The 15,335-nt window shown below is 41.1% G+C and overlaps 1 protein-coding gene across 1 annotated transcript; it reads right to left on the bottom strand.

The window, feature by feature from the left end:
- Positions 1-1,081: 1,081 nt before the first annotated feature.
- Positions 1,082-14,502, bottom strand: CGRRF1 (cell growth regulator with ring finger domain 1). The gene is made up of 6 exons (XM_080619452.1): positions 14,353-14,502; positions 9,083-9,222; positions 7,637-7,814; positions 7,298-7,445; positions 4,056-4,163; positions 1,082-2,705 (listed from the first exon to the last, which is right to left on the bottom strand). The coding sequence occupies exons 1-6, from the start codon at positions 14,454-14,456 to the stop codon at positions 2,355-2,357; spliced, it is 1,029 nt and encodes a 342-aa protein (XP_080475578.1). The 5' UTR covers positions 14,457-14,502; the 3' UTR covers positions 1,082-2,354.
- Positions 14,503-15,335: the final 833 nt, after the last annotated feature.

Here is a 15,335-nt window from a genome sequence, read left to right as displayed (position 1 = left end):
CCTTTAATGGCAGAACAAGGCTCATAACACTGGTAAGGAAGCTAAACTCAGCAACTACCTCCAGCAGGTAGGCTGCAACCAAGCCAGCAAAACTTAATGCAAGACCACAGAAAGGGAAGGTGATGGTTTTTATAGCTGTCCCATCCTTGGCAGTGCTCAAGGGCAGGTTGGATGGGGCTTGGAGCAACCTAGTTTAGTGGAAGGCGTCCCTGCCAATGGCAGAGGGTTGGAATTGGATGATTTTTAAGGTCCCTTCCTACCCAAACTATTCTATGATTTTTATTTTTAAGGCTGATTTTACCCACTCATTCTTTCATGCTCATTCTTGCACATTCACATTCTCACTAGCATCAAGGGATCCCGCGAGGCTTGTCTACAGTGACACAGAAGACAAGTTCTCATCTGATTCAGCCTGAGTGGTGAAGCCACCATATGATATTTACAGTCCCTATACTCTCTTTTGATACAGGCAGCTCTGGGTCTGCTTGAGTTACATCACCCTGTTGTTGCTCCGTATCTGTGCTGTGTTTTTATCTGAGGTATGGCCTTGCTGCCACCAGCACTCATTCCTTCTGCAATGACATTCTCCTCTGCTCTCCTCTCACTGTTCTCAGCCTCCTGAATTGCAGCATACACACCATTCATTCTTTGCCATGATGATTTCCTCACAGAACCATGTGTTCTCTGCAAGCACTAAGCAGTCCCCACAGACACCTGGGTATTTAATCCCTGTTTGATCTACAGTGCAAACACAAGGCCGATTTGGCCAGCAGTTTGTTCCCAAGTTGTCTCTGACAAGGAAGGCCACTTTATGTAGACCAGATAAACTGTCTTACAAACAGCCTGCTGAATGCTGGAGATCAACTCCCAATCTCAACCTGTCTTTACAACATTACTCTCCACCACCACCTAAATCTTTTCCTCAGAGGCAATTACCAAGAGTTTGGAAGCAGGGTCATGGCAAACAGGAAATAAAAAGAATGATGGAGAGATGCAATACCTTTGATTAGGGGAAGCTTCCTGCTCTGGTTTTGAGGTGTGCAGCACATAAACCTTGTATGTACCTTGTACAGCGGCACTGTTAGAGGAGTCGCAGGCTGAATTGCTTGGAGCATGGCTTGGAGCAGGGCTTTCTTTCCCCAGTACTGAGCAGCTGTCCTGGAATTGGATGTGGGGAGAAGCTGCAAAGGAACAAGAGGGAGGACAGAAAGCAGCTACTCTCCATTTTCCACAGGTTCTAATAAGCATTTGCATTTTTGTCTTACAGAAGCAGATGTGAAACCCAGCCTGTCTGTTTTTAGGAAAAATTCAGCACTCTCTTAAGAAGCAAAACAACACTTTCTCTTCTCAACAGCCATTTTTATTGCTTTTGACAATACACCACTGGAGGGAAAAAGAAGTAATTTTCTGCTGTTCTTTAGCTTCTTTCTTTGAGTAAGTAAATTCCTTGGGACTATTGAAAAAGGTGAATCGTTAACTTTGCATCTAAGCTGACAACACAAGTAAAAAGAGTTGGAAATTCCCCAAAGCAGGCTACTCGTATTAGAATAGCACCACAAAACTGCCCAAGTAACCACTCTGTGTGGAGTAATTAACTGACATTTGTACGGAGAACAAGTTCTTCCAGCCATAGCTAACAAGATGGAAAGCCTGTCTCAAGATGACTTAGCAGAGGCTCAGGCTTGAAAGTGACAGCAATGTTTAGTTCAAGACAACAATTATCAACAAAAATCTTTCCTCTCATTCCAATTGGCTTTGACGAAGTCGCTCACACATGCATGCACACACGCAAATCTTTCAAAACAGCCAGGAACAGTGTCCTGAATCATGCCTTTGACTCCCAGCTCCTGCCATAATAGAGCCTGCATCTACAAAATAAACATACATGGGTTTAACAATGAAGAATATTTACTTTCCTTCATTTGACACATTCTGTAAAGTGCTACGCTTCTAAATTATACTCAGCTAAAACGATATATCAATCTAGTATTTTAAATACAATAAATATAGAATGAGCTGTGTGCAACTGCACTTGCATGTTTTGTTCTTTTTTTAGTAGATGTACCAAATTTAGTAATCAAAATAGCCTCCAATAGTGCTCCATGAAAAACTAGTAAGAAGTTATAACTGAAATCACATCCTTCAAAGATACCCCACACACTTCTCTCGTCCACACTGCATGGATAAGCATGGTGTTCCTGTGAGCATATGGAGAAAAGACAGATAAGGAAGCTGAGAATTACCTAACAATAAAAAGCAAAACCATATGAGTTAATGCTACGTAACCTCCCATAAACAGTCTGTTTTCTACATTTAATCTTGGTGCATACAACCCAGTTCTATTTTTCTCCATATTAGAAAACTCTTCTAGGAAGAACATCTTGCAAGATATGGGTTGATTCATCTTCATCTTGCTCTGTTTCACTGCAAAGTGGAAAAGATTCTTGAACGAACTGCCTACACATTGGACACTGCTGAAAATACTTGATGCAGCCATCGCACAAGCACGTGTGCCGGCAGGGTAGGAGTACCCAGTTCACTGTGCCATTCTGGCAAACAACACAGTCTTTACTGTTTTCTTCATGCAATTCTGGTTCATCTTCAGCCAGTCCAGCCCTTTCTAGTAAGCTTCTGTCAGTGCTTCTCTCACCAGGAGATGTGTCGCTTGAAGATGCTGCAGTAGTATTTGCAGACATGAAGAGTTGCTAAAATACACATATACACAGACATTCATATACACAGAAGCCAATAAACTTTCCTCTGATAGCTGAAAATACACATACACACAATGCAAGTTCCACTGGGTCAGATTGACTGGTTTCCACTGGGTCAAGTAGTGCCAGACACTCTTCCCACGTGTCCTGACAGTTACCTGGCCTTCAGTTAAAGATAGTTCAGAAGCATAAGATTACATAAAACACTGGGAAAATATTAAGGATAAGTCATCAAATCTCAGCTAAACCAAATCAATGTACATGCATTAACTTTAACAGGACTGTCCAGGTTTTGAAACCCAGCTCAGGTTTCTGTTTCTGGTATACTGTTCTCTGTGCCTAGAGCAACGCTTCTATCCATTCCTACCAAAAATATATCCACCCAGCTGTTAAATCTACTTCATTCAACCCATTCCACTCTTGCTCACATTACAATCCCCTACTCCTTTTTGTTGTATTTTATGTGAAGTGCAAATTTTTCTGGGTGTGATAACTTACTAAATCCAATAAACTAGCATGCAGCTAAAGGTGCCTGTGGAGAACACACTACATAACTACACAGCGTGCAGCTGCACAGTTATTTCCGTTCAGCTGAAGCGTGTTTTTAAATGGAAACCATACACTTTGGCCAGGACAAACATGTCTTTGGACAAATCTATTCCTGAATGAAGGCTAATGAACTCAATCGAATTAAGTTGGCCCAATTACTAGCTTATCAATACCATATATTATTTTTATTATCAGAGTGATAAAAAAGTGGATTGCATAGAATCATATCATCAACTACCTGACAGACACAGCAGAAAGATGCTCCCACAGGAAGCACAGGTAAGGCAAACTGGACTGGAATAACAAGACCATTGGTTTAATTTTTACTGGTTTGTGCTAGGCTTACTCCTAAGTTTTGTGCATGTATTGCAGTAAAAATACCTTAAAAAAAAACCCCAAAACAACAAACCAACCCCAAGGAGTTTCTTCTTCACTTTTCCCAACTGAAGGGCAGTATAGGAGAAATTCTGAGAGACTAGGAAGGAGGTAGCATGTTCTGGAGACAGAAATCATTCAACAGCTAGTTAATTTCTTCCTGCTGCTTTAATAAGCAGACATGACCTAGGTTGCCTAGACTAGAATCAAGTAATTTCACCAAGAAATCTTTAATATTGTCATATAAAATATTTCTGTTCAGTAACTTTTGCTGAAATTACTTAACTGATAATTTTAACTATTATCCAGTTCATGGCTTGACAATAAAAGTCTTACACTAATTTAGGCTCCTGCCTACACAAGCTAAACTTAACACTGTCACCCAAATGAAACAACACACATTATGGGGCTGCTTACCTTCAGCTCATGGTATTGACCTTGAGCTAGAACTAGATACTGATATAGTATTCTGCAGGGAAGTCTGTAGCTCTCATCAGGAATGTGAATTACAGCTACCATTGAGATCTACAAAGAAAAAAAAAGAAAAAGATATGTTTAATAACTTTCCTTTTCTTTATATGATTCATATAAAATAGTTGGTTTGAAAGACTGCGTACTTTGTTACAACCTCTTGACCTGCTTATTTCCTTAGACAATGGGGACTTCAACAATGTTGACTTCAAACACAGCTTTAAAAAAAAATAAAAAATATACAGGACATGGCACAAGACAGCACTTTGTGGCATTTCAGTTTTCTGCCCTTGTTCTCCATGGAGCCTTTTTACAGCCAGTTTACAGCAGAGACCACCTCTGACTGCTCTCACCTAATGCAATCACATCCCACACTGAAAATGCATCTAAGCACATGCACTCCTGAAGGTAAGTGCTCACGCAGCTGAGGTAGGGCTGCTTACACAATCACGGATGTGCCATGGAAATAAAAAAATGATTTCAACTGCAAGTAGCAGCTCCTACACTCCTCTTTCCACTCCACTAACTCATGATGAGCTCCTTCTACATGGGAGAGAAGTTGACAAACTTGCAAGGAGTTTCCTACAGCAACCGAGCCCCAAGCAATTGCAGGCACTTAGGTCTCATACCACTTCTGCAGCCACATCCTGGGCTGTCTTCAAAGCAAGAAATGACTCTGTCCACTAAGCTCCAAGTGCATAATTAGAGGGGAACATGTAAAAGACAAAGTTTTCTCTACTTTCTCTCACTTCCTTCACAAACACAGACCAGTTTTTTTTACTCTAAAAAGTGTTTAGAGGAGTCCCTGATCAGCTTCTAAAACAAGTAGGCAAAAGACAAATTTCACTGGTAAGGATTATTAAAGGATCCTGTGGACTGACTTTAGAGTAATTTTTCTGAAAGTAAAAGCACTCCAAGCTTGAATACTGTGCTTAATACCCCTTACCCTGCTCAAATTACATAACAGCCTCTAAAAATAAGGAAAAAAAGAAAGTGAAACTCAATATTATTGTAGATCCCAGAAGTTGTCAAAAGAGAAATGAAATATAGAAAAAGCTGTTTTAAGAAAAGAAAAAACAAGAAAAATTAAAGGCAAATCTTAGACTTGCACTTCAAAATCCACATATGCCTAATTACATGCAGAGTTTCAATATATGTACCTACACATACATATTTATACTAACTGAATTTACTATTCTTTGTCAATAAGGTCTTTCTTTCTAAATCACAATGTGTCAAAAACACTCCAAAACAAACAACCCCACACCACGACTAGTTTTGTTTTCAAATCTGAAAGCCATTAAATCTGCATTAAAATGACAGCTTCTGTCTTTTGATAGTAAGATCTCACAAGTTAACAGTTTGCAGTGTATTTGTATTATGTCATTCCACCACAAATGCTTTCTCAATGACAACACATGTCCTCAATTCTTAGTTTGTTCAGAGACCTACGAAACTGTTTAACTCTGAATGGGATCACTTCCTAATACAACCATCTTGATCTTCAAGTTATTAATTCCTCTGTTACCCTGTAGTACAGAAATACATGCAGTGATACTATGATCTAGTAGAAATGCTATGCTGTTTGATTATAGAGCCCCTTCCCCTTCAGTACCAGGTATTTTCTTTCTCTGTAAGTATTTGTACACCATAATCAAGTTACTTCTCCAGCTTCTGTTTTTTACCCAGGCCTGAGATCTAAGCCTTCTTCCACTTCACCCCTGCCAGTCTTCAAATAATTTCTGTAACTCATATATGGCCATGCTAATTTCTGGAGCTAGAGGAAAATTAAGTCACAAAACCAAATAGGCATGATTTAGCCACAAATATGGTTCGGATGAAAATTAATCTCTTGAGAAAAGAGCTACTGGAACATCATCCATAGTGATGGGCATGCACACACACACACAAAATAATTAAAGATGGAGCTTGATGCACTGATGTGAGAATAATGCAGTAATACCATACTGGTCACAGTGGCAAAGATCCCTTCCCACACTGTATTTATGTTTTAAAAGTTTGTTTTTACAACAAGAGATGCAATTCTGACATTTGTATGGCAAGGAGTTCAGGTAGAGTTACTTCTTTGATGATATTAACAGATTCTAGTCATGTTCCTTTTTCCCCAAACCAGAGGAAAAATACATTCCCCACTCTCCTTTCATCCCTTTCTTCTATGTTAAGGAACAAAAGAGGTGTTACAAATTCATGTCCATACTGATGTCAAACACATAGGAAATAGCTAGGGCATGTGGGAGTATCTCAAGTGGGGACAGGAGGGAGGGAGGCAGTCCTAAGGTTAAGTGACAAGGAGCCAAGGACAGGCACCACTTGGAAAAGAACCAGATTTTTTAGGCACTGATGTGATCACAATCAATTTCCAAATGAATATATAGAAAAGTGTTTGGTGGATTTAGGCAAACTGCTTCCTAGTTCATTTGTATTATTGTTCAAGCAGTTAGTGCTATTAGATTATCAAGCAAATGAAAAGATGGGAGAGAAAAGAGTGTCTCAAATCATTCTAAAAAGAATCAATTTAGTGTTTAGAAGGGATATTGAACTGCATGTGACAAAGCTGAAGCTGCTTTAACTAAGGAATTAGGAGGAGACCTTTCCGGGGAGCAGAGTATCCCATATCAGTCCACTGCAAGACCTTCATGCCTTCCTGTAAACACCCTGGAGCTGGCTACTGTGAAACACAATGCACTGTATTACAGAACTGGGCTGTGGCAGAAAGGTAACTTCTATGTTCCTAACAGCCAAGCCAGCAGTCAGCTCACATATCTGTGCCAGACATACACAAAAAAAAATCCTCTCACCTTGCCAACAGCAATCCAAAAGCCTCTATCAGTGCAAGAACCCCACCACAGGCTTATGTGATCAGAAAAATGGGAGTAATAGCTTACTAACCTACCATAACCCCAGTTCATCTGACTACAGGGCTTACCACAAAGAACTTTGTTGAGATAAGGTTTCTGAAAATCATAAGCATCTTTTGAATGGCACACACATTTTATATATAGCAATTATCTTTGCTCTTCTGCCATGCTCCCATGGAGTCACGGGTAGCAAGGCTAGGGACCAAATTCTAGGGGACAGAGAAAGGACGCTGTTTTATTCAAGCCTATCTCCTGAAACATTCAGAACTTAAACACACTGACCCTAAAATATATTCTTATATTACTTACAATATCATATATTTCTCTGTCTTCTTCATCTGCTAACGTCAGCAATGCTACCAAGGGATAGCGAGATCTAGGCACTGGACCAAAATCAACAACTTGAGCATCTTCTGGTAACTGACAATGTTTTTCTTCCTTGTCATTTTTTTTAATGCTTTGTAGGTGTCAAGGAAAACAATCAGTGTTGCTGCAATTGCAGACAAATGTGACGTTTGCATAAAGAATATTTGTCATCATATTTGTTCATAAATATGTTGTGCCAAGAACTGCTGAGTGTTCACAAGTCTTAACACTCCCTGTGCCAATGAAACAGCATTTTGTCAAAACAATTGCAAAAAAGGATACAAGTACTGCTGTCGATAGAGGTATTCGCTGTACAGAGCATCCTCTAATGCCTGAGGAGTCTTTAGTCTGAAGCAGTAGACATGTTTCTCCAATGCTTTGTGGAAGTTTTGAACACTGCAGCCCCAGTAGCATGTAAGAATACAGTCTTCCAGACAGTCTGGTATCAGTATTATACCCTCTTGTAGAAAGAAGATAAGGATTTCATTAACTCACCTATGTACCGGGATTCTGGAATTGCTAGGCATAGGTTCTTACAGGGCAGCAAGCAGAAAACAACTTCAGCGTCCCAGACTTTTATCATTATAGTCTAATCTTCTAAGAATTCAGACCAGGTTTAGTGCTATGAAAGTCAATGGAGATGTGGAAGTGGGTGCAAGGAGATAAAATGGCTGATTAAGCTAACAAAAGTAGGCACATGCATTTTGTGAAGGATAAATTTTAACTTCTGGTAACATTTTACACACTCACTGGCAGACCCACAAGTACAACCCCTAGTCCGAAGTCCATTCTCTCCTTAGGTAATGGTATTAATTGGATCACCAGCCTACAACACTCTGTGGTCTCAAATAACAAGGCCCTTTTAATCATACAGAGGGAGGATAAACAGAGGATCTGTGTGCTTCATTTCTTTTATAAAAATCAAGCACCCAACCCATTAACTTCTGATCACTTACTGCACAAACAGAAGCAGAGCTCTTGAAAAGTCCCACAAAATTCAAGTGCCCAAACCTCTTGAAAAACCCAAGTTACTAGAAGACTAAGTTGTTGGATTTCTTGTTTGGGGTTTGTTGGGCTTTTTTGATGTAGACAGAGGAGTAAAACTGCTGCAGCCTTTTTCTCATTCATAGGAAGGCTCCACATCTGTGATGGTAGAAGATGTCAATGCAAGTCAGCCTTGTTTACTACTCCCCAGTGATGCAGAAGGGCATGAATTTTACTTCCTATGTAGCCATTTCAGAGATGTTAGGAACTACCTTGAACTTTGATCCAAACAGATATTTAAATTCAGTTTCCACTGAAACACAGATAGAAAGAGGAGATTTGTTTTTAAAGTAAAGTAGTGTACTTCCAAACACCACTGGAGACTGGGACTTTAGTGGCTGGCATATATTCTGTAATAAAATCTGTACAGTTCTACAATTCTGTAAAGTTTACCAGCTACTGTGGGCGTTCTTGTAATCTACAAATGTTTTTGCTACGTAGAAATCTGTTACAGCAGGAAGTGTTTCATTAGTAAGAATTAAACTGTGTTTAAATAGCCAAAGATTTTACTTTTAAAACCACCACATTTATAATTGGTGTAAAAATGATTTCTGTTGTAATGATGGACAGAAGCATGTTTCTGAGGAATTTTGGTAAAGAAAAAGGGAGAGAGCAAGAAAACAGAAAGTACGAAGTTCAGGAACCCAAATTGACAAAAATCAAGCACATCAGAAATCCACTGACTTGTTACAGAAGCTGTAGCAGGATGAAGGATTTCTAACCCAAAAGGATTCTTCACTTGTCTCATCTGCTTTTTCAACACTCTTGCACTGGATTCTGTTTCTTCCGAGTTTCTCAGAATAACAGGAACACCCAACCCAGACCTACGAGACACAAAACAAGAATAAGTGGGTTAAGTATTAGTGTTGACACATTTGAATTTTTCTTCAATCTAAATAGCAAGCAGCACAACATCTGCCAGGATGCAAACGTAATACAGGCTGCCAATCTGATTTCAGCTTTCTGTGGCAGAAGGTAGGAGTCTTCACAGTGATACAGAAGATCTCTAAACGGGGAATATTTTACTCTTGCCTCTCCAGAAAGGGAGTAAAATAAATGAGACTGGTCAATGCCCTCTAGTGGTAAACGGTTAGCCAGTACTTTCTCCCAGTTGACATTCTTGCACATCCTTTTATAGGATCCCCGGCAAAAAAAAAAACACTGCTTGCAAAGATGGAACAACCTTAATGGATTGGGTGCTCAAACGGAAGAGTAAATCATTCAGCTCTAAGATATTTCTCTAGCTGTAACTACAGCCAGCAAGACTGAGATCCTGATTTCCCATGTAAACCTCAATTACAATATGCTGATACTGAATTGAAGGCCATAAAGTCTCTATTTTGAGCAAGAAACCAAGTGCAAAATAGCTAAATCAAAGCTGAGACTCTATGACCCCTTCAAAGCCAAACCTGGCACACTATCCCAAGTGGTATTCTTACCCTAAAAGGGTAATGAAGAAAAGGTTTAAAAGTTTAAACACCCTATGAATAAAAATAAAAATCAAAGAAAGTGAGGAAGAATATTTTGGGATGACTTTTGACACCAATTAAACCCCCCAAGATTTTCTTATTACCTGGTGCTTCTAAAAGAATCATTACATAGGGTCAGGATCTAGAAAACAAGCTCCACAACAGACTTCCTTTTACATGTGGCTAAATACAATTCTTAGAAATAACTTTCAATAACCAACAGTTGATTAGAGAAACTGTCCCAGATATGCTATAAGAAGACTACTTTGGAGACTAAAGAGATTCCTTAATTGCATTAATCCAGTCCTGTCTCATTAGTAAGGTAATAGGGAGAGGTTGTGGGAGGCTTTTGTCAATGTGTTTTAGAAAACAGTTATTAATTAGCTCAAGCTGTACTTTCCTAAATTTGTGCTTTTGTTGCTGCCACATGTACTATTGACATGACAGCCTGTTTAATGGCTTTGAATTTTGGTTTAGGCAGCCATCAGAATATTGGGTGCTGGAAAACTCCAAATGGCACAAAGCATCGGTTCTTCTCCGCATCATTTCCATTTAGTATACTGAAATAGCAGCTATTACAGTAAGATGGGTCTTATATCAATAACTCAAGCTGAAAAGGGCACTACCAACTTGAATGTAATCGGTTTGAAACTGCAAAAGTAATTTTGTGTACAATACAGCTCTGAGCCAAACAGACAATTCTGTGCTTAACTACTACTTTTCCCTGGTTTTAAAATCTTTTCCAACTCCTGTGTGTCAAACACAGAGGAAAAGCAGAGCTGTTACTGACACTGGGCTCTTTTCTATTGATTCATGTCAGACAGGTGCCTTTGTAAGACTAACTGGGAAAAACATCAGTCAATAGTGATTTTCAAGTTGAGGAAACTACTTCAGGAAAAAAAATTTGCAAATCCATTCTCAATAGAAAGAACCTGTTCCTGGCAGTCTAACAAATATTTGCCTTTACCATTTAACATCTTGTGTGCCAGAGTGTCACAGATACACCACAGAGAAAAGAGATTGGGCTGGTGGAAAATACTCTATACTCATTACTCCATCTTTGAGAAATGCCTTTGTTTTGCTAGACTTGGATAGAAACATTTGCATTTCTTCAATGATATAATATAGGGCACTCAGCCATACTCGGTTTGGGCGCACGGAGGGTCAGATCTCTCTGATGCGAGTAAAACCAGCCATACTGACTTCCCTGGGGCTGTAATGAAACACACCAGTTAAACACCTTACAAAGAAACCAGGTGCAGCAGCTGTTTCACTTATTCAATATCCAAAACTCAGTGGAGCTAATCTCTCCCGACGCACATAAAGATGTCTCCTGTTTTATACCATCTGGCTGATTTTGAAGTAAAACCCCTGTTCTCTGGAAACTTTCTTCGCTGGTCAAAAGCAACAGGATAATCACCATGAAAAGCAGCCACAGAAAAGAGCCTCTAGTACAGTTTCAGCAGCAGCTGAAGGCAGAAAGGCCTCTCTGTTCAACAATAAGGTACAGTGTTGCTGTAAAATTTTTAAGGTAGTATTCAGCATATGAAGGATGAATATAGTTTTCATTTTATGATCCAGGTCTCTCAGCCAGGATTGTTAGCTGGTATAGGGGAAAATTAATTTCTTCAGAACAATGCTAGTTTATAAAAGGCAGAAGCTTCCAACAGTTTTTTTATTGGGTTTATTTCCCCAAAGAGCAGTCTGGACTTCAAACAGGTGCTGAGCCTCCAGTTCCTCTTTATAATTAATCTACAGCTAGAAGGTGACGCACAAGACCGTATTCACCTAATTTAAATTCCACATCATTCCTATATATCCAGAGCATCTATTGGACCGGCTGTAGGTTACTTATGTACCTGTGCAGTAACCTACTCAGACTCTCTGAGCAAAGCCACAGGTATCCAGAGCTGGCCATAAAAACAGCCGCTCATCAAATCAGTGCAGAATTTTGCAAATAAAAACATCAACATTCCCAAGCAGCTGGTGGTTTTCAGGCTGACTGACACCACCACAAACACATCCATGAAACAAACTGACAATTGATGCTGAAATGATGGGGGGGAAAAATGTCATTACAACAAAATATTATGTATTATGTGCTTATATCACACCGCATGTATTTATAGTACTCTCTGTAGCAAATAAAGGATCAAGTTGTTTTCATGAGTAAGTTCTAGAGCACTTAAACCATGACTGCAACTGCAGACACACTGAAGTTGCTTCGAAGCTATTGGTCATACGGCTGTAGTAGGGTAGAGTTCAAAGGCAGCAGCAATCACCTCTGAGCAACTGGCTACATATTCACATGTAAGTAAGTATATGTTGAGCTCCTGATTGCTGGTTCTACTTGACTAACAGTTCCTTAACAAACTAGTTTGTAGACAGTTTGTATATATTCACATAAATTGCAGTAATCCCTAGTGTAGATATACCTAGAATCTCTGATCCGGAAATAAAAATGCCTCTGGACAGTCCTCTGCACACCCTCTGGCCCAAAATGCATCAATAGACACATGTAAGGATCAGACATAAGGACCTTCCGACATTTTACAGTAGGGAATTGCAAAGCAGGCCCTCAGTGATATGGTTTAGTGGTGGTCTTGGCAGTCCTAGGGCAATGGTTGGACTTGATGATCTTAAAGGTCTTTTCCAGCCTAGTTCGTTCTGTGTTTGAAGCAGGTCCTCAGCCCTCACATTTAATTCCATGCACTGTTTTCCTTCATATACAGAAATGGAGTGCTGGCAGCTTCTTTCTTAAATAGGGGTAGGAATATTCCCAACAGCCTCATCTGCACCAGAAAACAGAGGAGACCAGACACAGCTTGTCATGCATGGCTCAGTCCACTGAAAGTCCACTGCAATGGATTTGGCACTGCTGGGTTAATGGCTGGACTCAATGATCTTTCCCAACCTAAATGATTCTGTGTTTCTATAAAAAAAATTTAAATTGATAAACGGATCACTGGTTTGAGATATATATGCAGGAGATTTATTTGAATCATGATTCAGTATCATTTTTTGGTAAAGATAATATTTTTGAAGAACTGATGAAGCAAAAAAGTGAAGCGGATGGCAATGTAATAACATGAGTGTGCAGTAGGACACAGAGAGAGCATTATGAAAGGGATTTCTTTAACTTTTTCTCCAAGTAAATAACGAGGTGGAGCTTCCTCCAGCAAAAAGATAACAAAAAGACCAATAGCCTTCACTACCATTTGCCGAGCACTAGGGGAGGCAATGCAAAAGAGGAACAAAAACTTTCCACCAAACAAAAGATATGCTTTATTCCCACTGAAAGCAATGGATGGCATATGTTTGAGCCAATGGCAGCTAACAAAGTGAGGTAAAAAAGGGAAAGACTTTACACTGAAGGAAAAGTCAAGCAGAGTATTTGTAAGCTGCCAAGACAACAAATAGTTACAGCTAAAACATCTGTAATTCAAAGAGAGACAACAGATGGAAAACACTGAAGCACAGCACTACAAATATTAATGTTGAGCTAATGGGAGGAAACGAAATAACTCGATTTTATTCCTTCCAGAAGCCACACAAGTGTAGTGTATCCACAGTTCCTACACAAAATATTCTGATTGCTAATCAATGCCCTGCACGGGCAAGTATCGGTATTTACATCTACAGATGCTCCTGAGTTGGCAGGAAAACAGACAGAACAGTGCTATCTACGACAGACATGCAGGGACCTGCTTCTGAAAAAGGCAGCAGTGACATCTTTGGTGAATCCTCGTAAACACAAGTAGAAGGTCTTCCACTCATGGCCCCTTTATATACTTCAGCAGATCAGTTATTTAAGGCTCCTCCTCATCCCAATCCCAGCATCCTGTTACGTTCACCTTAAACACCCCCTTCTCCTCCAAGTTCCAACAGCGAAACAGGCTGGTGCCCCACCAACAGTCCTGGGTACTCTGATACCTCAGTAACAACCCTGCCTTAAAGCCTGCCAGATTTAGCTGCTACTCGGCCTGACACTAGTCATCTTACTCAACATCTGCCCATTTTATTTACCATCAAGATTTTACATGTTTATCTCCAACACTGCCAAACTTTTCCCCTGCAGGAACTTTCCCTGACCCCATCCCCACGCTCAGGGTCAGGCCCTCTCCTGGCCACCGTGTTTCCTGACAGCTCTCACTCTCTTTTGCCCGAGCAGCCCCTCTTCTTCCCCTATTGTCAGTACTAGCCCTCCTTACCATCTCTACTTCAACACAGTCCCACTCCCCTACCTCTGCTAAGCCCCACACACGCATCCCCACTGCCAGCCCCGACGCTGTGGCAGCCCACAGACACCCCACATCCCGGAGCTCATTCCCCAAGGGGTACCAGCTCCTATTACGCCCCTCCTACGCTTTGCTATCTCAATACACGGACAGACCTCCGCAGCCAAAGTTCATAGCCCCAGACTGGTATCCACAGGCAGGACCGGCCCCATAGGGACCGCCACTGCCGGCCGCCCCGCCGACTCACCATGCCAGCACCAGGCCGCTGGTGACCAGGAAGCAGACGAACACCACAGTGATGTAAAAGAGCGGCGAGTACTCATAGAGTGTGACAAGGAACACGGCGGCCATGGAGACAGGCCGGGCCGAGCCTCCCGCTTCACAACAGCCCCGCCGGCCCGGGAGCCGGGCGCATGCGCGGCGGCGGAGGGAAGCCGTTGCCCTCAGCTTGCCTGGAGATGGGCGGTGCTGCTGGCCCCTGCTTGAGTTCCCTGCCTACAGCGTCACAAAGCGTTAAAAAAGCAAGAAAACGCCTATGTGATGTCCGGCATCATCACCTTAACCGGCTCAGGCCTTAACGCGGCAACCCCGAGCTTGCAAACTGATCTGGGTGAGGATGGAGCCGTGCCAAATGCTGAAAATGTGCAATTTTATCCTACAGAGCCAGCATTTAAGTTGTTAATATAATTATCAAGAGGTTATATTGGACATGTGAAGTATTGACTACATTTTCATTCTCTTTGAATGAGCTAAGCAATGATACTCTCAGTTCTCACTGATACAGGATTGCCAAGAATCACAGAATGGTTTGGGTTAGAGGGACCTTAAAGCTCATCCAGTTCCAACCCCTGCCATGGGCAGGGACACCTTCCACTAGAGGAGGTTGCTCCAAGCCCCATCCAACCTGGCCTTGAACGCTGCCAGAGATGGGGCAGCCACAGCTTCCCTGGCACCTTGTGCCGGGGCCTCACCACCCTCAGGTGGAAGAACTACTTTAATCTAAACCTTGCCTCTGTCAGTTTAGAGCAATTCTCCCTTGTCCTATACCTACATGCCCTTGTCAAAAGTCCCTCTTCAGACTTCTGTTACAGCAGCTTAAATTCCCAGCAGCACAAAAAAGGCTGGCCGTTTACCCCAGCACCACAACAACCCTCCACCAACAGCCTATTAGGAAAGTGCCTCGTGCTCAACTCTCATATTTGTGATTCATGAGCTACAAATCCTGGTTTA

This window comes from Psittacula echo (genome assembly GCF_963264785.1).
Source record: "Psittacula echo genome assembly, chromosome: 5".
In the NCBI taxonomy this organism is placed as follows: domain Eukaryota; kingdom Metazoa; phylum Chordata; class Aves; order Psittaciformes; family Psittacidae; genus Psittacula; species Psittacula echo.
The sequence above is the reverse complement of the archived record's forward strand: the minus strand, read 5'-3'. Positions and strand labels throughout refer to the sequence as shown.